Source organism: Lampris incognitus, chromosome 20 (assembly GCF_029633865.1).
Source record: "Lampris incognitus isolate fLamInc1 chromosome 20, fLamInc1.hap2, whole genome shotgun sequence".
Classification (NCBI taxonomy): domain Eukaryota; kingdom Metazoa; phylum Chordata; class Actinopteri; order Lampriformes; family Lampridae; genus Lampris; species Lampris incognitus.
Window position 1 is genome coordinate 402,476 of NC_079230.1, and position 22,525 is coordinate 425,000.

At 45.0% G+C, this 22,525-nt stretch overlaps 1 protein-coding gene across 1 annotated transcript in view; it reads right to left on the reverse strand.

Moving 5' to 3' along the window:
- Nucleotides 1-22,525, reverse strand: part of atp1b2a (ATPase Na+/K+ transporting subunit beta 2a) — a 131,322-nt gene that overhangs the window by 34,772 nt on the left and 74,025 nt on the right. The window contains exon 7 of the mRNA XM_056300639.1: nucleotides 14,719-14,723. Within this exon, the coding sequence (XP_056156614.1) occupies nucleotides 14,719-14,723 (5 nt within the window). The remainder of the gene's footprint in view (nucleotides 1-14,718; nucleotides 14,724-22,525) is intronic.

A 22,525-nucleotide genomic window follows, 5' to 3' on the forward strand; every position in this document is an offset into this window, starting at 1 on the left:
GTAAATGGAAGACGTTTGGATCCACCAGGACTCTTCCTAGAGCTGGCCGCCCAGCCAAACTGAGCAATCGGGGGGGAGAAGGGCCTTGGTCAGGGAGGTGACCAAGAACCCGATGGTCACTCTGACAGAGCTCCAGCGTTCCTCTGTGGAGATGGGAGAACCTTCCAGAAGGACAACCATCTCTGCAGCACTCCACCAATCAGGCCTTTATGGTAGAGTGGCCAGACGGAAGCCTCTGCTCAGTAAAAGGCACATGACATCCTGCTTGGAGTTTGCCAGAAAGCACCTAAAGGACTCTCAGACCATGAGAAACAAGATTCTCTGGTCTGATGAAACCAAGATTGAACTCTTTGGCCTGAATGCCAAACGTCCCGTCTGGAGGAAACCAGGCACCTCTCATCACCTTGCTAATACCATCCCTACAGTGAAGCATGGTGGTGGCAGCATCATGCTGTGGGGATGTTCTTCAGCGGCAGGAACTGGGAGACTAGTCAGGATCGAGAGAAAGATAAATGGAGCAAAGTACAGAGAGATCCTTCATGTAAACCTGCTCCTGAGCGCTAAGGACCTCAGACTGGGGCGAAGGTTTACCTTTCAACACGACAATGACCCTAAGCACACAGCCAAGACAATGAAGGAGTGGCTTCGGGACAAGTCTGTGAATGTCTTTGAGTGGCCCAGCCAGAGCCCAGACTTGAACCCCATTGAACATCTCTGGAAAGACCTGAAAATAGCTGTGCAGCGATGCTCCCCATCTAACCTTACAGAGCTCGAGAGGATCTGTAGAGAAGAATGGGAGAAATACCCCAAATATAGGTGTGCCAAGCTTGTAGCTTCATACCCAAGAAGACTTGAGGCTGTAATCGCTGCCAAGGGTGCCTCAACCAAGTACTGAGTAAAGGGTGTGAATACTTATGTACATGCAATATTTCCGTTTTTTATTTTTAATAAATTTGCAAAAATTTCTACAAAATCTTTTTTGCTTTGTCATTATGGGGTATTGTGTGTAGACTGATGAGAAAAAAAAGGAATTTAATCCATTTTGGAATAAGGCTGTAACATAACACGATGTGGGGAAGGTGAAGGGGTGTGAATGCTTTCCGGATGCACTGTATATAGTGAGTCAAGTAAATTCTTTATGAGACAGTACAAGCCTGCATCATGTCAGAAGCAATCATCAGTTGTCAATAAAGCTACTCGGGAAAGAACATACCATTTACTGCCTCATCATGCACATCACGTGCAACATCCAATGGGGAAGGGAGAGGTGCGACATTCAAAAATATAAGGGCAACGAAATATAAGGGCTTGAAGATGTTACATTCCTTAAACGGTTGTGTCTAAAGCTACACGTGTGCATACATATAAGCACCTATTTTGTAATTATAAATAAATCATGCCAATAGACAAATACACCCCCCCATTGGACCGTTAGCGATCACGTGTTTTTGAATTCATATGTTTTGATATCTGCGATTTCTACCCATCCATAAGCAAAGTGTTACTTTCCAAAGCCAGTGATTTTGCCGCACAACACACAGTGATACCCGAGCAAGACAGAGACATTATATACCAGGACACACAGTGATACCCGAGCAAGACAGAGACGTGATAAACCAGGGCACACAGTGATACCCGAGCAAGACAGAGACATGATATACCAGGACACACGGTGATACCCGAGCAAGACAGAGACATGATATACCAGGGCACATGGTGATACCTGAGCAAGACAGAGACATGATATACCAGGACACACGGTGATACCCGAGTAAGACAGACACACGATATACCAGGACACACGGTGATACCTGAGCAAGACAGAGACACGATTTACCAGGACACACGGTGATACCCGAGCAAGACAGAGACACGATATACCAGGACACACGGTGATACCCGAGCAAGACAGAGACATGATATACCAGGACACACGGTGATACCCGAGCAAGACAGAGACATGATATACCAGGACACACGGTGATACCCGAGCAAGACAGAGACATGATATACCAGGACACACGGTGATACCCGAGCAAGACAGAGACATGATGTACCAGGACACACGGTGATACCCGAGCAAGACAGAGACATGATATACCAGGACACACGGTGATACCCGAGCAAGACAGAGACATGATATACCAGGACACACGGTGATACCTGAGTAAGACAGAGACATGATATACCAGGACACACGGTGATACCCGACATGATATACCAGGACACACCGTGATACCCGACATTATATACCAGGGCACACGGTGATACCCGAGCAAGACAGAGACATTATATACCAGGACACACGTTGATACCCGAGCAAGACAGAGACATTATATACCAGGACACACGGTGATACCCGAGCAAGACAGAGACATTACATACCAGGACACATGGTGATACCCGACATTATACACCAGGACACACGGTTATACCCGAGCAAGACAGAGACATTATATACCAGGACACACAGTGATACCCGAGCAAGACAGAGACATTATATACCAGGACACACGGTGATACCCGAGCAAGACAGAGACATTACATACCAGGACACATGGTGATACCCGACATTATACACCAGGACACACGGTTATACCCGAGCAAGACAGAGACATTATATACCAGGACACACGTTGATACCCGAGCAAGACAGAGACATTATATACCAGGACACACGGTGATACCCGAGCAAGACAGAGACATTACATACCAGGACACATGGTGATACCCGACATTATACACCAGGACACACGGTTATACCCGAGCAAGACAGAGACATTATATACCAGGACACACAGTGATACCCGAGCAAGACAGAGACATTATATACCAGGACACACGGTGATACCCGAGCAAGACAGAGACATGATATACCAGGACACACAGTGATACCCGAGCAAGACAGAGACATGATATACCAGGACACATGGTGATAGCCGAGCAAGACAGAGACATTATATACCAGGACACACAGTGATACCCGAGCAAGACAGAGACATGATATACCAGGACACATGGTGATAGCCGAGCAAGACAGAGACATTATATACCAGGACACACAGTGATACCCGAGCAAGACAGAGACATAATATACCAGGACACACGGTGATACCCGAGCAAGACAGAGACATGATTTACCAGGACACAGAGTGATACCCGAGCAACACAGAGACATTATATACCAGGACACACGGTGATACCCGAGCAAGACAGAGACATGATATATACCACGACACACGGAGATACCCGAGCAAGACAGAGACATGATTTACCAGGACACACAGTGATACCCAAGCAAGACAGAGACATGATATACCAGGACACACTCTAATACCCGAGCAAGACAGGGACATGATATACCAGGACACACGGTGATACCCGAGCAAGACAGAGACATGATATACCAGGACACATGGTGATACCCAAGCAAGACAGAGACATGATATACCAGGACACACTGTGATACCCGAGCAAGACAGGGACATGATATACCAGGACACACGGTGATACCCGAGCAAGACAGAGACATGATATACCAGGGCACACGGTGATACCCAAGCAAGACAGAGACATGATATACCAGGACACACGGTGATACCCAAGCAAGACAGAGACATGATATACCAGGACACACAGTGATACCCGAGCAAGACAGAGACATTATATACCAGGACACACGGTGATACCCGAGCAAGACAGAGACATGATATACCAGGGCACACGGTGATGCCCGAGCAAGACAGAGACATGATATACCAGGACACACGGTGATACCCGAGCAAGACAGAGACATGATATACCAGGACACACGGTGATACCCGAGCAAGATAGAGACGTTATATACCAGGACACACTGTGATACCCGAGCAAGACAGAGACATGATATACCAGGACAAACTGTTACGGCTCGCCCAGCCGTGCACCCTTCCCAACGTGATCTCGCTGGTACGCCCGGGACCTCTGAGCGCGCTGCCAGGGAGCTGTGCGCTTGTCAACGGGAATGAGCCAGGCGCGCTCCGTCTCACACCTGAAGCTTGTCGGCTCATCCCGCACCAGCAGCCCATCAGCTCGTCAGGGCTGGGCTTAAGTTTGCTGGTCTCCCAGAGCTCATTGCAAGTTCGTGCCATAACCTCCTTGTTGAAGTGGTTACTTTTCCCTCCCTGTGCATCCTCTCCGTGTTTATCTCAGCTCTTGGATTTACTATTTTCTCCGTGGAGTTTTCCCCTTTGGTATTATTCTGCCGCGTCCCCATTTTGGATTACCAGTGAGTTTTCTTGGAGTTTCTCTGTTTGTTGTGCATAACCTGCAAAGTGGATTACTGGACTCTTTTCGTTGCCGTGCTTGTTTTCTTGTTGGACCTTAGAGGGACTTTTCGGTTCGTTTTCATGTTAAAGGACAACTTCGGTTTTTTTGGACTTCCTGTTTCCTAAGTTGCTCCTTGCCCTCCTGTGTTGACCTTTGTCTGAACTATTAAATACTACGCCGGTTTCGGCTAACTCTATCTCTGCCTGGTGTTGTGTGCTTGGGTTCTTCCACAAACCTTAACACACACAGTGATATCCAAGCAAGACAGAGACATTATATACCAAGACAGAGACATTATATATCAGGACACACAATGATAGCCGAGCAAGACAGAGACATTATATACCAGGACACACAATGATACCTGAGCAAGACAGAGACATTATATACCAGGACAGAGACATTATACAGTGCATCCAGAAAGTATTCACACCCCTTCACTTTCCCTACATGTTGTTATGTTACAGCCTTATTCCAAAATGGATTAAATTCCTTTTTTCTCTCATCAATCTACACACAATACCCCATAATGACAAAGTGAAAAAGGTTTTGTAGAAATTTTTGCAAATTTATTAAAAATAAAAAACGGAAATATTGCATGTACATAAGTATTCACACCCTTTACTCAGTACTTGGTTGAGGCACCCTTGGCAGCGATTACAGCCTCAAGTCTTCTTGGGTATGAAGCTACAAGCTTGGCACACCTATATTTGGGGTATTTCTCCCATTCTTCTCTGCAGATCCTCTCGAGCTCTGTAAGGTTAGATGGGGAGCATCGCTGCACAGCTATTTTCAGTTCTTTCCAGAGAGGTTCAATGGGGTTCAAGTCTGGGCTCTGGCTAGGCCACTCAAGGACATTCACAGACTTGTCCCGAAGCCACTCCTTCGTTGTCTTGGCTGTGTGCTTAGGGTTGTTGTCATGTTGAAAGGTAAACCTTCGCCCCAGTCTGAGGTCCTGAGCACTCTAGAGCAGGTTTTCATCAAGGATCTCTCTGTACTTTGCTCCATTCATCTTTCCCTCGATCCTGACTAGTCTCCAAGTTCCTGCCACTGAAAAACATCCCCACAGCATGATGCTGCCACCACCATGCTTCACTGTAGGGATGGTATTAGCAAGGTGATGAGAGGTGCCTGGTTTCCTCCAGACGGGACGTTTGGCATGCAGGCCAAAGAGTTCAATCTTGGTTTCATCAGACCAGAGAATCTTGTTTCTCATGGTCTGAGAGTCCTTTAGGTGCTTTCTGGCAAACTCCAAGCGGGCTGTCATGTGCCTTTTACTGAGCAGAGGCTTCCATCTGTCCACTCTACCATAAAGGCCTGATTGGTGGAGTGCTGCAGAGATGGTTGTCCTTCTGGAAGGTTCTCCCATCTCCACAGAGGAACGCTGGAGCTCTGTCAGAGTGACCATCGGGTTCTTGGTCACCTCCCTGACCAAGGCCCTTCTCCCCCCCGATTGCTCAGTTTGGCTGGGCAGCCAGCTCTAGGAAGAGTCCTGGTGGATCCAAACTTCTTCCATTTACGAATGATGGAGACCACTGTGCTCTTCGGGACCTTCAAAGCTGTAGACATTTTTTTGTACCCTTCCCCAGATCTGTGCCTCGATACAATTCTGTCTCGGAGGTCCACAGACAATTCCTTTGACTTCATGGCTTGGTTTCTGCTCTGACATGCACTGTCAACAGTGGGACCTTATATAGACAGGTGTGTGCCTTTCCAAATCATGTCCGATCCACTGAATTTACTACAGGTGAAGTCCGCGGTGGTGTAGCGGTCTAAGCATCGGCTTTGTGTCGATGCAGTTTCCCACTGGGGACTGGGGTTCGCGCCCCGGTCTCGTCAGATCTGACTATGGCCGGACTCAATGAAGCAGCAATCATTGGCAACGCTGTCTTCGGGAGGGGGGCGGTGTCGGCTTGTGTTCGTCACGTGAATTCGTCTCTGTGTGTGTCGGAAAAAACAGATGTTCGGTCTGGAGTCGCCTTGTCACGAAAGTGCGGAGGCAGTCTCCCTCAAGACTGCCGGCCAGAGAAATGCAGTTCGCGAACGCATGCAGTACGAGGGTGGGTGTTTGAATTAAAATAGGGATCGATTGGCCACTAAATTGGGAGAAAAAAGGGAAAAATCAGAAATAAATTTATAAAACAAAGAATTTACTACAGGTGGACTCCAGTCAAGATGCAGAAACATCTCAAGGATGATCAGTGGAAACAGGATGAACCTGAGCTCAATTTTGAGTGTCGTAGCAAAGGGTGTGAATACTTATGTACATGCAACATTTCTGTTTTTTATTTTTAATAAATTTGCAAAAAATTCTACAAAACCTTTTTGACTTTGTCATTATGGGGTATTGTGTTTAGATTGATGAGAAAAGGAATTTAATCCATTTTGGAATGAGGCTGTAACATAACAAAATGTGGGGAAAGTGAAGGGGTGTGAATACTTTCCGGATGCACTGTATATCAGGACAAACAGTGATTTCCGAGCAAGACAGAGACATTAAATACCAGGAAACACAGTGATATCCGAGCAAGACAGGGGCATTATATACCAGGACAGATACATTTTATACCAGGACACACAGTGATATCCGAGCAAGACAGAGACATTATATACCAGGACACACAGTGATACCCAAGCAACACAGAGACATTATATACCAGGACACACAGTGATATCCGAGCAAGACAGAGACATTATATACCAGGACACACAGTGATACCCAAGCAACACAGAGACATTATATACCAGGACAGAAAAATTATATACCAGGACACAGTGATATCCGAGCAAGACAGAGACATTATATACCAAGACAGAGACATTATATACCAAGACAGAGACATTATATACCAGGCAAAGGAATCACTTCTCTACTACAATGGAAACCCATGGCAGATAAAAGGTAGTAGTAAATGTGATGTAACCATGGGCAGCCTCGACGGGGTGGATACTTGTGAACTGTCTCAACTACAGGACCTGGACATCAATGTTGGACTCTATATGGATGATGGGTTGCGATTTATAGCAAATCTGCAAAATATTCTCAAACAATCAGCTAAACATCACAGTTGAAGCAAAAACAGAAAACAAAACAAAAAACAGATGTACTTTCGGGACATCTCAATGGCCCTTAGGAATGGCACATACAAGCCGTACATGAAACCCAACAACACACTGCAGTATGTCCACAGAGAAAGTGCCCAACCACCCTCCATCTTGAAGACCATCCCAGAAAGCATTGATAAAAGACTCTCAAAATTATCATCTAGTGAGTCCATCTTCAATGACGCTGCACCCCCATACCAAGATGCATTACAAAAGAGCGGCTCAAGTACAACCCACCATTACACACTGACTGCCAGCAAACCAACAGATGTAGCAGAAGAAGAAACATCAGCTGGTACAACCCACCCTACAGTGATACCATGGTACAATCACCCTACAGTGACACGGTGGTACAACCACCCTACAGTGATACCGTGGTACAACCACCCCACAGTGACACTGTGGCCACAAACATGGGTAAGCAGTTTTTTGAACTTTTGGATAAGTGCTTTACCCCGGACCATCAACTGTGGAAGATGTTCAATACAAACACCATCAACATGAGTTACAGCTGCATGCCTAACATTCAACACACAATATCGTCCCACAACACAAGAATCATCAACACATCAACAACACCTCCATCACAGCCGGACCCCCCCAACTGCAACTGCCATGTGAACGATCCCCTCATATTCTGAAAGCTGTTTGTTTGACTTTTTGTAAACTTCTTAGCTAACTTTTGCCTGGCACTCATGCTTATGTTCTAGATCCCTTTTTTGATTTTGGGGTTCATACCCGCCTTTCATTTTCATTTTTATTTGGCTTTGCCAAGCAGGGCGGTGAGTATTGTTTCCCTTGTCTGTTTGTGTTTAGCGCATTCATCTTTAGTCATCATAGTTTGCCCTTATCGCCACTCTGCCTTAGTTATCCATGAGTTTGCTGTTTTCTTTATGTTTTTTTTTTAATGGCCAAGTTGTAATAAAATGGTACTAGTGACTCTGGACCATTTTCTTTAGTGGCTTTCTTATGGTACAGCTCTTGCAGCACTTTTTTGATCTTTTGGTCTTAGTTCAGCTGTAATACTATGGCTGTGCTTATAGGTGTAAGTGACAGCCGAAGACAATTAATATTACGTAGGTGCAAGTATGCAGACCGAGTAACATTGTTCATGTGGGTTTTAAAAGATAATGTGCTGTCCAGGATGACACCCAGACTCTTAACCTTAGGCGATGGGGGAACTATAGAATTGTCAATAGTAAGAGAAAAACAATTAGTTTTGGCCAAAGTTGATTTAGTGGCAACCAAAAGGACCCCAATTTTATCACTATTAACTTTGAGGATGTGGTATGAAAACCAGGATTTAATTTCTAGTAAGCAGTCAAAAAAGGAAGTGGAGTGGGGTGGAGGTAGGTTTGGTGGATAGATAAAGCTGGGTGTCATCCACATAGCAGTGAAATTGAATGCAAAATTTCCTGAAAATGTGGCCAAAAGGTATTAAGTAAATAATAAATAGGAGGGGTCCCAATACACAGCCCTGGGGAACACCGGTAGTAACAGGAAAGGACTGAGATCTCAAATTTTTAAGTTTGACAAACTGAGTGCGGCCAGGTAACTATGATCTAAACAAGTCAAGGGGGGTGCCAGTTATTCCAATGGAAGCTAACCTTTCTTGGAGGATGTTGTGTGAGATGGTATCAAAGGCTGCACTCAGATCAAGGAGGACAAGTATGGTTAAGAGCCCAGAGTCAGCTGCCATCAAAAGATCATTAGTGATTTTCACCAAGGCTGTTGTCATACTGTGCATGGAGCGAAAACCAGACTGGAATTGTTCGAACAGATTGTTGTTAGTCAAGTGAGCGTGTACCTGAGATGCGACTGTTCTTTCAAGTGTTTTAGAAAGAAATGGTAAATTTGAGATTGTGCGAAAATTATTCAAATTGTTGAGTTCTTCACCAGGTTTCTTGAGTATTGGAGTTATCGCAACTGTTTTGAGAGATGAGGGAACAAGACCAGAGGTAAGGGAGGAATGTATGATATCAGTTATTAAAGAGGATAGAGAAGGTAGACAGGCTTTTACTAAATGAGTAGGAAGGGGGTCTAACTGACAGGTAGATGATTTGGATTTACGAATAAGATCAGATATTTCTGCAAGAGTTGGGAGTTTAAAACTAGATCGTGATGAAGAGAGGGGAACATAGAAGGGTGAATAAGATGAACTGTGTGCAGTATTGTTTGACAAGATCAATTGCTGATGAATATTTTCAATTTTGGCATTAAAAAGGGTCATTAAAGCATTACATTGAGCAACTGAGTACTGGTGAGGTGCGAGAGTGTCTGGTGGCCGTAAAATATTGTTTACCGTGGAAAACAGGGTTCTAGTGTTCCCTTCACCTGATCTAATTAAATTTGCGTAATAAGACGATTTAGCTGTGGACACAGCCTCCTTATAATGAAGTATGTGGTCATTATAAATGTCTTTATGAACAACCAGGCCAGTTTTCGTGTAAAGGCTTTCCAGGCGACGGCCTTTAGCTTTAAGCTGCCGTGAATGACTACAGGCCTGTAGTTTTAACCTCTCTTGGTATGAAGTCATTTGAAAAACTGATTATAAAGGAACTGCTGGGCAGGACGGAGCATCTTCTCAACCCGTTACAGTTTGCATATCAAACCAACAGGGGGGTTCAGGATGCAACCATAACTCTTCTTAACTTCATTCACAGTCACTCTTAGAGGGTAGTAAGAACCATGCCAGACTGTTGTTCATAGACTTCTCATCCACCTTCAATACCATACAGCCCCATCTGCTTGTGCAGAATCTTGTGGAATGTTTTGGGTTGGACACCAACATTGTTGGATGGATTTTGGACTTCCTCACCAACAGATCTCAGAGAGTGAGAGGGAATGTACACTTTTCTGACTTGACATCAACATCAACCAGCTCCCCTCAGGGCTGTGTCCTCTCTCCTCTCCTAGACATCCTGTACAGTAATGACTGCCGCAGTGAGTTCAAAAATCATCGCACTGTGAAATCTGCATATGACATGGTGATAGTGAGCCTGCTGAAGCAGAATGAAATGTCCCATGGTCCTGTCATAGACTTTCTCCAAATGGTGTCAGGGAGCCTTTTTGGAATTAATTGTGACTAAGACCAAAGAAATGTGTATTGACTTTAGACATAATCCCTCCAACCCAGTCAACACTAAGATTAATGGTCAGGAGGTTGAAATTGTTGAGTCATACAAGTACATGGGCACTATAATTGATAAAAAGCTGAATTTTGTAATACCAATTTGCAATGGAAAAAAACCCAGCAGCGCCTTTTTTGTCTGAGGAAGCTGGCTAAGTTGGGTGCTGACAGCTCCCTGTTGACTTTGTTCTACAGATCTTTCATTGAGTCTGTTATTACTTTTTTCTTTTATCGGCTGGTATGCCTCTGTGTCAACCTTAAACAGGAAAATGCACAAACAAATGTGATCAAGGTGTGCAGTAACATCACAGGTACCCAACAGAAAAGTCTATCTGATTTATACAACAAACAGATGTTATGGAAAGCAGAATCCATCCTGTCTGACAGCACCACCCCCTGCACCTAGAGTTTCAGACCTTGCTTTCTGGTTTCCGCTTCAAATACCCAGTAGTCAAAACCAGTAGATACAACACTCCTTCATTCCCTCTTATTTGACTTATGTGTTCTGTGGAGTGTTTGTGTGTTTGAATTTTGCCGCTGCTATACAGCAATTGCCTCTCTGGGGAAAAATAAAAACCTACTTTGACTTAGACTTTGACTTTGACAGAAGCAAGAGAGAGTGGGAAGACTGGTCTGTAGAGTGGCAGAGAGAGCCACCGAGGCCTTCCCCAATGCAAATATCACCATCTCTACTCTTCTGCCACGCATGGACTTCCCCCCCTGCCACCATCCAGAGAGTGAACGTGGACATTTCCGGAGGATGTGCACTCATGCCCAACGTGCACTTGGCTCACCACTCCACCATCACACCACAGCACCTGTACGACCATGTGCACCTGAGCAAACATGCACTGCTAAAACTATAAACGATATACCATTGGGAAGACATCCTGACACAGGTAGAAACTACAGCGGACAGTATTCAAGACCTCAGTACTACCATGGCCACACTCCCAGCAGGGGTCCACCTGCCCACAGACCCCTCCTGGGGACCTAGGTCCCACCAGGCCTTCAGCCAAGACAACGTGCCCATGCTGGACCAACCCAGCACACCCAGCAACCCAGACCAGCTGGCTGGATACGCCCCCAGCCAACGGAACCTGCTCACTGCCCCCAACCGGCTGGACCTGTTCGCTGCCCCTGGCCAACAAGACCTGCCCACCGTCCCAAGCCAACTGGACCTGCTCATCGCCCCCAGCCAAATGGACTTGCTCACCACCCCCAGCCAACTGAAGCTGCTCACCACCCCTAGCCCACTGGACCTGCTCACCACCCTCAGCCAACTGGACCTGCCCACCATCCCCAGCCAACTGGACCTGCTCACCGCCCCCAGCCAACTGGACCACCCAGTTGGCCCCAGCCAGCCAGTGCACCGAGAGTCGTCCAGCTGCCCCAGGAGCTCAGTCTACAGGGCCCGAGCTATGCAGACACCTCCAGAAGACCACAGAACTTCATGGGTACCAATATGGATGAAATCAAAGAAAAACTGCAGTACATCTGTACCAAACACATACATATAATATCAATACAAACAACAAGGTTAAGGTTTTCTTATAAGTAAACACTTGCATGAATACATACATTAAGATTAAGATTAGACCCATTATGCATCAATAGTTTAATAGTTTAAAAACGATAAGTTCAGTCATTCTCTTTTCGAAATCTGATGTATATGTATGCAGGTGTATATGTACATATGTGTGTGTGTGCATGTGTGCACAGGTACTGTATTTGTATGCGTACATATATGGATGCAAGTAAGTGTGTCTGTGTGTGTACATGGATATATGCTGTATATGTATATGCGGTATATGTGTGTATGTGTGTATATATATATATATATATATATATATATATATATATATATATATATATATGTGTGTGTGTGTGTGTGAGTAAATGTATGTACATGTATATATATGCCGCTTATAATATACCTTTATATACATTCCACTAATGCTTTTGCTTGTCAAATCCAGTTTGCATTTTAACTTCTGGAGTGATTCGAAATTGCTGGTTCATCTAGAATAGAGTAAGTATCATCTTTCTTGCTTAACGATGTTGCTATTAGTCTTATTCCAGCTGCTTGAGTATTAGTCCTTTTCTCTGTACATCTGCTGCTGGTTCCTAATGGGATCTTATTCTATCTGTAGCTGTCTTATTCTGTTTACTTACTTGTCTTAGTTACTTATTCTAGCTGTAGCTGTTTTTCACCTAGTGTGTCCTTAAATATTTCTTGTTGCCTAGCTGTTTTGACTTACTTATCCTTTTAGCTTATAAATCTATTCCTTGGTAACTTGCTGTTTGCAGTTTTAATAGTATTGTGTGAGGTTTGATAGAGTTTTACATAAGTGACCAGTTTCTGGGCAGTAGGCGTATTGTCAGTGTACCTCTTTGGCCAATTAGGTGTTAAGTGGCCAGGATGTGGCCAGAACAACACAGGGATTTAGAAGTCTGGCCTGATTCAGTTTCAGTCCAGCGTGCATTTTAACTTCGGGAGTGATCCGAATTGCTGGTTCATCTAGAATAGAGTAAGTATCATCTTTCTTGCTTAACAAGTTGCTATTAGTCTTATTTCAGCTGCTTGAGTATTAGTCCTTTTCTTCATACATCTACTGCTCTTTGGCCAATTGGGTGTTAAGTGGCCAGGGTGTGGCCTGCACTTCTGGCAGACAATTAGCAATCAGTGTTCTTTAAATCACTGCTGTCAGCAAACAAGCCGAGGGCAAACAGGTCTAGGTTGAATGAAGGCTAGAGTGAACAAAGGCAAGAGTGACCTTTTCAAGCCAAGACTTCGTCAAGCACGGACTGCACTTTTTAGATCCGGTCAGTCATCTGTATTTTGTGTACCTAATATAGACTATGTGTTTCCTTCGCATTCCTGTCCTTTCCCTCTTCCCGGGGCTGGCATATATGTTGGGTCACTCCTAGGTGCTGTGACCCTACCAATCTCCTCTATCCCACTCTCTCCACTCATGTTGAGCAAGTGGTGATGGTAGGGCTCTGGAATTGCCAGTCTGCGGTGCCAAAAGCTGAGTTTATCTCAGGCTATGCATTCCTTGCTCTCCCTCAACTTTCTTGCTCTAACTGAGACCTGGATCATGCCAGAAAACACTACTACACCCGCAGCTCTGTCTGATGTGTACTCTTTTTCTCACACTCCCAGAGGTGGGGTGGTGGTACTGGCCTGCTAATCTCCCTGAAATGGAAATACTCTCTTGTTTCCATTCCACAGTTTTCTCCGCCCTCTTTTGAATTTCATGCTGTTACTGTCTCTTATCCAGTCATACTCACCATCGTGGTTGTGTACCGCCCACCAGGTCCCCTTGGTGAGTTTCTGGAGGAGCTTGACACACTTGTCTAGGACTTCCCTGTTGATGACTCTGCACTTATCCTTCTCGGTGACTTCAACATCCACACTAACAAGCTAGATCATCTTCTCGCTTTCCTCTCCGCCTTTGACCTTCAGCTCTCACCCTCTCCTCCTACCCGCAAGGCCGGCAACCAGCTGGACCTTATCTTTACTAGACACTGTCCTATTTCCAATATCTGTTACTCCCCTGCAGCTCTCTCACCACTATTTCATGTCCTATTCTCTCTCCCTCTCTTCACCCCCCTCAGCCCCTTCCCCTACCCACATGGTTTCCACCCATAGACACCTCCGCTCTTTCTCCGCCACTGATCTTTTTTCCTCTGTTACCTCTATCCTTCCTACACCTGAATATTTATATATCCTACTCCCTGACACTGCTACTGATCTTCTTCTCTCTACCCTCTCCTCTTCTCTGGACAATCTCTGTCTCCTCACCTCCATGGCTGAACACCCAACTCCACCTACCCCTTGGCTGACCGACTCAGTACGTACCTACAGAAGGAGCTTGAGAGTGAAAGAGCGCAAATGGGTAAGAGGCAAACTCCCAGAGGATCTTCTCGACTTCGAATATCTTCTTTCCACGTTCTCCTCCCCCCTTTCTGCTGCTAAGGCTGCCTTCTATTGCTCTAAAATCCTATCCTCTGCCTCTAATCTCAAGAAACTCTTTGAAATCTTCTCTACACTTCTTCAACCTCCTTCTCCTACTTCCTCCCTTCCCTGATGACTTCGCTAACTTCTTTGACAAGAAGGTAAACGACATCAGATCTTCCTTTTCTCACCACCCGGTTAGTGCTGCTTGCACTATCGCTCCCTCACCTCTCCACGTCCCACCCTATCCCACCTCGCTCCCCTCTCCCCCGACAAGGTTCTGTACCTCATCACATCCAGTTGCCCCACCACATGCTCCTTGACCAGGTCCCCTCCCCTCTTCTTCAGTCTATACCACCTGAACTCCTTCCCTATCTAACCTACCTCATCAACACGTCCCTCCAGGCAGGATGCTTTCCATCTGCCTTCAAGACTGCTAGAGTCCCCCCCCCCCTTCTCAAGAAACCATGACTAAACCCCTCTGATGTCAAAAACTACAGACCGGTTTCCCTTCTACCCTTTCTATCCAAAACTTTTGAACGTGCTGTCTTTAACCAACTTTCTTTGTACCTCCACCAGAACAACCTCCTGCACCCCAACCAGTCTGGGTTCAGGGTGGTTCACTCGATAGAGATGGCCCTCCTTGCAGTGACAGAATTGCTGCACTCTGCGAGAGCAAACTCTCTCTCCTCTGTCCTGATACTCCTGGACTTGTCAGCTGCGTTCGACACAGTGAACCACCAGATCCTCCTCTCTACCCTCGAGGGGATGGGTGTCACAGGCTCTGCACTCTCAATGTTTGCAACCTACCTGACGGGTCGCTCCTACCAGGTGACATGGAGGGGATCTGTGTCGGAGCCTCGCAGACTGACCACAGGCATTCCACAGGGTTCAGTTCTGGGTCATCATCTTTTCTCCCTGTACACGACATCCCTTGGTTCTGTTATTCACTCCCATGACTTATCTTACCATTGTTATGCCGATGACGCCCAACTGATCTTGTCCTTTCCTCCCTCTGACACACAAATAGAGACACGCATTGCTGCGTGCTTGACTGACATCTCAGAGTGGATGGCGACACACCACCTGAAGCTCAATCTGGACAAGACAGAGCTGATGTTCCTCCCGGGGAAAGGTTGCCCGCACCGAGACCTGGCCATCACCATTGACAACACCATGGTGACGCCAACTCGGACTGAGAAATCTGGGTGTGATCCTGGATGACCAACTAGTTTCCTGCAAACGTTGCATCGATTGCTCGCTCCTGCAGATTTCTCCTCTATAGCATCAGGAGGATTTGCCCATTCCTCACTGACGAGACGGCACAGGTGCTCATCCAGGATCTGGTCATCTCCCGGCTGAACTACGGCAACTCTCTCCTTGCTGGCGCCCCGGCGTCAGCCATCAGACCTCTGGAGTTTGTTCAGAAAGCTGCAGCTCGTCTGGTGGTCAACCGCCCTAAGTTCTCCTACACAACTCCCCTTCTCATGTCCCTACACTGGCTCCCAGTTGCTGCTCGCATCCAGTTTAAGACTCTGGTGCTAGCCGACAGGGCAGTGAAAGGAACAGCTCCTTCCTATCTCCAGGCTATGGTCAAGCCCTATGCCCCTGCCCGACCACTTCGCTCTACCGCCTTGGGATGCCTGGTTGCCCCGTCGCTCAGAGGCCCCTGCTGCTGATGGACCCGGTCACGACTCTTTTCTGTCCTGGCCCCACAGTGGTGGAATGAACTCCCCACTGATGTCAGGACAGCGGAGTCGCTGCCCATCTTTTGGCACAGGTTGAAAACTCACCTCTTTAAGAACTACTACCCTGTTACTTGTTCTTAGCACTTATTGTATTCACTCATTAAAAAAAAATCTTTCTTGCACTTTTACTTTAGCACTGGTTTTGCTCTTGGATGTTTGTTTAGATGCACTTATGACCTCTGATGACTGGTAGTTCTACTGATTTCCTACGTTAAATGCACTTATTGTAAGTCGCTTTGGATAAAAGCGTCGGCTAAATGACTAATGTAAATAATTATCTGTTTTCCAAGTTTATCTGTTTTCAGTAACAAGACATTTCAACAAGAAATGAGTCTCTCTATAAGCACATGGAATATCCAAGGTCTGAAATCCTCAGCCTCTGGTGTAAAAATCCTAAATAGAAATTTCCAAACAATGCACTATAATTTTATACATCGGACATATCGCACCCCACGACAGAGGTTTTGTATGAAACTTGCTGATAGCCCAAACTGTACATTTGGTTCGCCGAATGTGGTTGGAACCTTCTTTCATATGGTCTGGGAATGTCCAAGGGTGAAAGGGTTTTGGGAAATGGTTGCTGATAAATTGTCCCAATTTTTGTCGATTACTGTACCCACTGAGCCTGCGGTATTACTTCTAAATGACTTCTCTGCACTACATGTACCACTAATCAAGCAGCGCATATTGCTTGCGGGACTCACAGCAGCCAAGAAGATGGTTGCTATGCGTTGGAAAGCTCCAGATGATTTGTCATCTCGTCATTGGTCCCTCTTATATCTGGACATTGTATATTTGGAGCTCTCGACAGCAAGGATCCATGGAGCAAGGGCTGGAACTATAGACATGTCGAATTCTGTGGCCGCTGAGTTGAAGAACTTTATTGACTGAACACTGACTGAGTACTGTATGCTGTTTCTTTTTTGCCATTTTTTCTGTAGTTTTTTTTCTTTTCTTTTCCCTTTTTTTTTCTCGCTTGTGGGTGGGTTTTTGTTTGCATTATTGTTCATTTGTGTGTCTTGTTTAAAAAATGATAAAATAAAAAATATTTGATCACAAAAAAAAAGAAATTTCCAAACAATGCATCAAGACCACAGACATAATCATTCTGCAGGACACATGGTGTGAGGAAGACGTTGCCACTCGCTGCCCCTCAGACTACAGAGAATCATTATACCCTCCCAAAAACTCAGCACCACACATCAGGGCAGGAACTTGGGGGAACTCATAATATGGTACAAAGCTAAACTACACAATTTTATAAAAATGTTAAAAATCGAAAAATCACATGCTTGGATAAAAAATAAGGAAAATCTCCTCTCAGAACAGAACGACCTATTTCTCTGTGCTATATATGTCCCCCCTAAATAATCCCCCTATTACAATGAAGACACCTGCTCTGGACTTGAAAATGAGATGAGCCATTTCCAGTCCCAGGGAAATGCTAGGACAGGAAACCAGCCTGATTTCACTGATGGAAAAGGAAATAACTACATAACTAACAAACTGTCATATATTAACAACGTGACCTATTTCCACACAAATAACCATGACCACACAGTCAACAGAAACAAAGGACTTGTTGCAGCTCTGTCAAAACCTGGGTCTGTGCATCATCACTGGTGAGGTACGAGGGCACGCTCTGTGGCGATACACATTTTGCTCACCTCTTGGGAATAGTACAGTAGATTATATGATAAAAGTTCTTCCGGGTTAGGACGGGTGAGACCAGATGCAACCGGGGTTGCTCCATTTAGACTGTCTTATTTTATGTCTTATGTTTTACTTACTTCCTTTTAACGTTTTATGTATCTTTAATATGATTGCATATGATCGTGATACGCTTATAAAGATTAGAAATCAGGTTCCCGGGACCGCAACAGTGTTACCAGCGGAAATTCTCCGAAGCGTCAGCCAGAGTAATGAAGATTGTTTACTTTTGAACGATTACACTGGGATCAGGAGAAGGCCCAAAAAACATAGAGGGAAACGAGCTGGGGTCAGAAACAGGCTGAGGAGCCAGGCAAACCACCCACCCTTGCCGAGCATCCTACTTGCAAATGTTCAATCATTAGAGAATAAGCTGGATGACATCAGAGCAAGGATACAATTCCAAAAGGACATTAGAGACTGTAACATCCTGTGTTTCACCGAATCCTGGTTGACCCCCACCATACTGGACCATGCAGTTGCACTGGCTGAACACTTCTCCACTGTCCGTATGGACAGAACAGAAGAGTCCAGCAAATCCAAAGGTGGAGGAGTCTGCTTCATGACAAACAAGTGGTGTGACCCAAGGAACGTTACGGTTCTCTCTCGGTCCTGCTCTCCTCACTTGGAGCATCTAACCATCATGTACCATTCATTCTACCTGCCCTGCGAGTTGACATCAGTAATCATCACAGCAGTCTATATTCCACCATAAGCCAACACGGACTTTGCCAAATCCGAGCTGCAGGAGGTGATAAACAAATAACAACAACGGTATCTGGGGGCTGCTTTCATAGTGGTCGGTGACTTTAACAAAGAAAATCTTACACGGGGCATGTCTGAATTTAAACAACATATTCACTTCCTCACGAGAGGAAGAAATACACTGGATCACTGCTACATGCAGTTTAGGGAGCGCTATAAAGCCATCTCCCTGCCAGAGTTCGTCAAGTCAGACCATGCCGCTATCCTCCTCCTACCAAAATACAAACAAAAAATCCTAAGGGATAAAAAAAAAAAAAAATCCTAAGGGAACCCCTGGTGACGAAAGAGGTAAAACGTTGGGCTGATCATTCAGAAGCCATGTTGCAGGATGCTCTTGAGAACGCTGATTGGGAGATGTTCCGCATGACCTCGGCTAACGTCAGTGAGTTTATGGAAGTAGCAGTGAGTTACATCTCTATGCTAAAAAATGCTATCATTCCGACTGTCAAGATTAAGATCTTCCCGAACCAGAAACCATGGGTCGATAGAGCAGTTAATTGGCGTTAACAGCTTGTACCACCGTCTACAATGCAGGGCTGATTTCTGGTGACATGACTGATTATAAAGCAGCGTCTTACGGCCTGCGGAAGACAGTCAAAGAGGTTAAGTGGCACTATAAGGACAAATTGGAAGTCGACTTTAATGCCCAGCTCTTTTGACCCCCTCCAGTTTGCCTATAAAAACAACAGGTGCAGAGACGACGCCATCTCCAACCTCTTGCACATCACCTTAACCCACGTAGATGGGGGGGGGGAGAGGGAACTACGTACGTATGCTGTTCATTGACTACAGTTCAGCGTTTAGTACTATAGTCCCCCTCAATCTGGTCACGAAGATGAGGTCGCTGGGAATCAACACCCCGTAGTGCAACTGGGTGTACAACTGTCTCGCTGACTGGCCCCAGGTGGTTAGGGTGGGTGGCCTAACCTCCGGAACATTGATCCTCAACACAGGTGCTCCTCAGGGTTGTGGGCTGAGCCCTCTGCTGTTCAACATCTACACACATGACTGCAAAGCCACGGATATTTCCACCTCCATTATCAAATTTGCAGACGACACAGTGGTAATAGGCCTGATTTCCAACAACAACAAACAGGCCTATCTGAACCAAGTAGATGACCTGGCACAGTGGTACCAGTTCAACAACCTGACCCTGAACGTCAACAACACCAAAGAAATGGTGGTGGACTTCAGGAGACAGCAGGGGAAAGGATACAACCCACTAAAGAGCAACAGGGAACCTGTGGAGAGGGTCTCCAGCTTTAAATACCTCGGCATACACATCGCTGAGGACCTCACCTGGACTCTTCACACTCAGCACACTATAAAGAAGTCCAGACAGAGGCTCTACTTCCTCCAAAGGCTGTGGAAATTCAAGGCCTCACCCTCCATCCTGAAGACATTCTATTCCTCGGCTGTGGAGAGCATCCTAAGAGGTTGCATCACTGCCTGGTATGGAAACTGTTCTGCCCGTGACCGAGTTGACCTGCAGAGAGTGGTACATTCAGCTGAACGCACCACCAGAACATCCCTCCCCCTCCCGCAGGACACTTACACCAGAAGAGTGAGGACGAGAGCCAAGAAGATCATGAGAGACACTTCTCACCCTAACAAGGGACTGTTCAGGCCATTGGGGTCTGGCAGACGCCTCTGTAGTCTTAGGGCCAAAACAGAGAGACTAAAGAAAGAGTACTGAAGATTTCCAGAAAGCAATTGGCAGCCACGAAATTCAAACACTTTTAGACAACTTTCTGGAGACCACATATACTCACAGTAAAGAAGGAGTCAACCTGGCAGTACAAAATATCAATATCATCTTTAATTTGCAAATACATCAGAAACGATCTTAGAGCTTTATCCAATCAGAAACACAGAGACCCAAATAATACAGACATCCGCCTTCTTTACTGAGAAACATTAAAACAATACAAACGTACACTCAGAACCCAAAAAAAAAAACAGTACACCTCCAAGCAACTGACACTAATAGAGGAGTCAATAAATAAGAATCAGTTCTGGAACAATGGAACAAACTGAAAAAAAATCTAAACAAGAAGAATTGGCAATGCAAGATGGAGAAATATGGACCAACCATTTCCAAATGCTCTTTAAAAAAGTTGAATCAAATACAAACCCTAATCAGGGCCATAGAAACAAAACACTTCAAGGATAGAATTGGCTATTAAAGATAACCAGAACCCACTAGACTTCCCTATTACTGAGCAGGAACTTAAGGACAAAACCGGAAAAGTAAAAACAAAGAAAGCACCTGGACCTGACAGTATCCTAAATGAGATGCTAAAATGCCTGAGCTCAAAATTTTAATTGGCAATCTCAAAATTGTTTAATTTGGTTCTGAGCATAGGTTATTTCCCTGACATCTGGACTCTATGACGAATAACCCCAATCTTTAAAAACGGATAGAGATTTGACCCTAATAACTACTGAGACATTTGTGTGAACAGCAATCTGGGGAAGATTTTTCGGAATATTATAAATTCTAGACTGCTAGACTTCCTTATGAAACACAATGTCTTGAGTAGAAGCCAAACTGGATTTTTACCAAATTACCACACATCTGATCATATTTACACCCTGCACACCCTAATTGATAAACATGTAGTCCAAAATAAAAACAACATTTTTGCATGCTTCACTGATTTCAGAAAAGCTTTCGACTCTATCTGGCACCAAGGATTGTTTTACAAAGTTACTGAAAGTGGTGTAGGGGGTAAAACCTATGACATCATTAAATCAATGTACACAGGAAATAAGTGCAGAATAAAAATTGGTGATAAAAGAACAAATTACCTCTCCCAGGAGCGTGGAGTGAGACAGGGATGCTGCTTGAGTCCAACTTTGTTCAACATTTACATCAACAAATTTGCAAAAACTCTAGACCAATCAGCAGCACTCGGCCTCACCCTACATGACTCAGAGATCAAACTCTTGCTCTATGCACACGACCTGGTTCTGCTGTCTCCTACTGCACAGGGCCTACAGCAGAACCTGGACCTGCAGGAGCAGTACTGCCAGACCTGGGCCCTGGCAGTAAACATGAAAAATACCAAAATCATAATTTTTTAAAAACGATCCAGATCTCAGAGAATTAAATATATATTCACATTAGGAGGAAACCATATTGAACATTCCCAGAACTATAATTATTTAGGACTAAACATCAGCAACACAGGAAATGTTAACCTGGCAGTGAATGAACTGAAAGAAAAAGCACACAGGGCTTTCTATGCCATAAAACGACACATTTTTGTAGACATTCCAATTAGAATCTGGAGGAAAATATTCTATTCAGTAATCAAACCAATTGCCCTCTGAGGCAGTGAAGTGTAGGGTTCAATTACAAATCAAGAATTTAGCACCTGGGACAAACATCCAATTGAGACCCTGCATGCGGTGTTCTGTAAGAACCTCTTACATGTCCAGAGGAAAACAACAAGCAAGGCAGAATCAGGCCATTATCCATTACTGATCAACATACAGAAAAGGGCAATCACATGGCAACATTTGAAAAACAGTGACCCCCACTCAGACCATTACAAAGCCTTGCAAGACCAAGAGTTGAGCAAAACCAGTCCCCTCACTCAACTGGTCCTGACGCTCAGTTCACTAACAAACACTAACACTTCACAGCCTCAGGACGAGAACCTCAGAATCCATCAAATTATAACTCAAGAAAAACTAAATTACATAACTTATTGGGACGCACAAACTACAAACCAACATAAAATGAAATGCTATGTGGCCCTAAAACGACAGTACACTGTGGCAGAATATCTG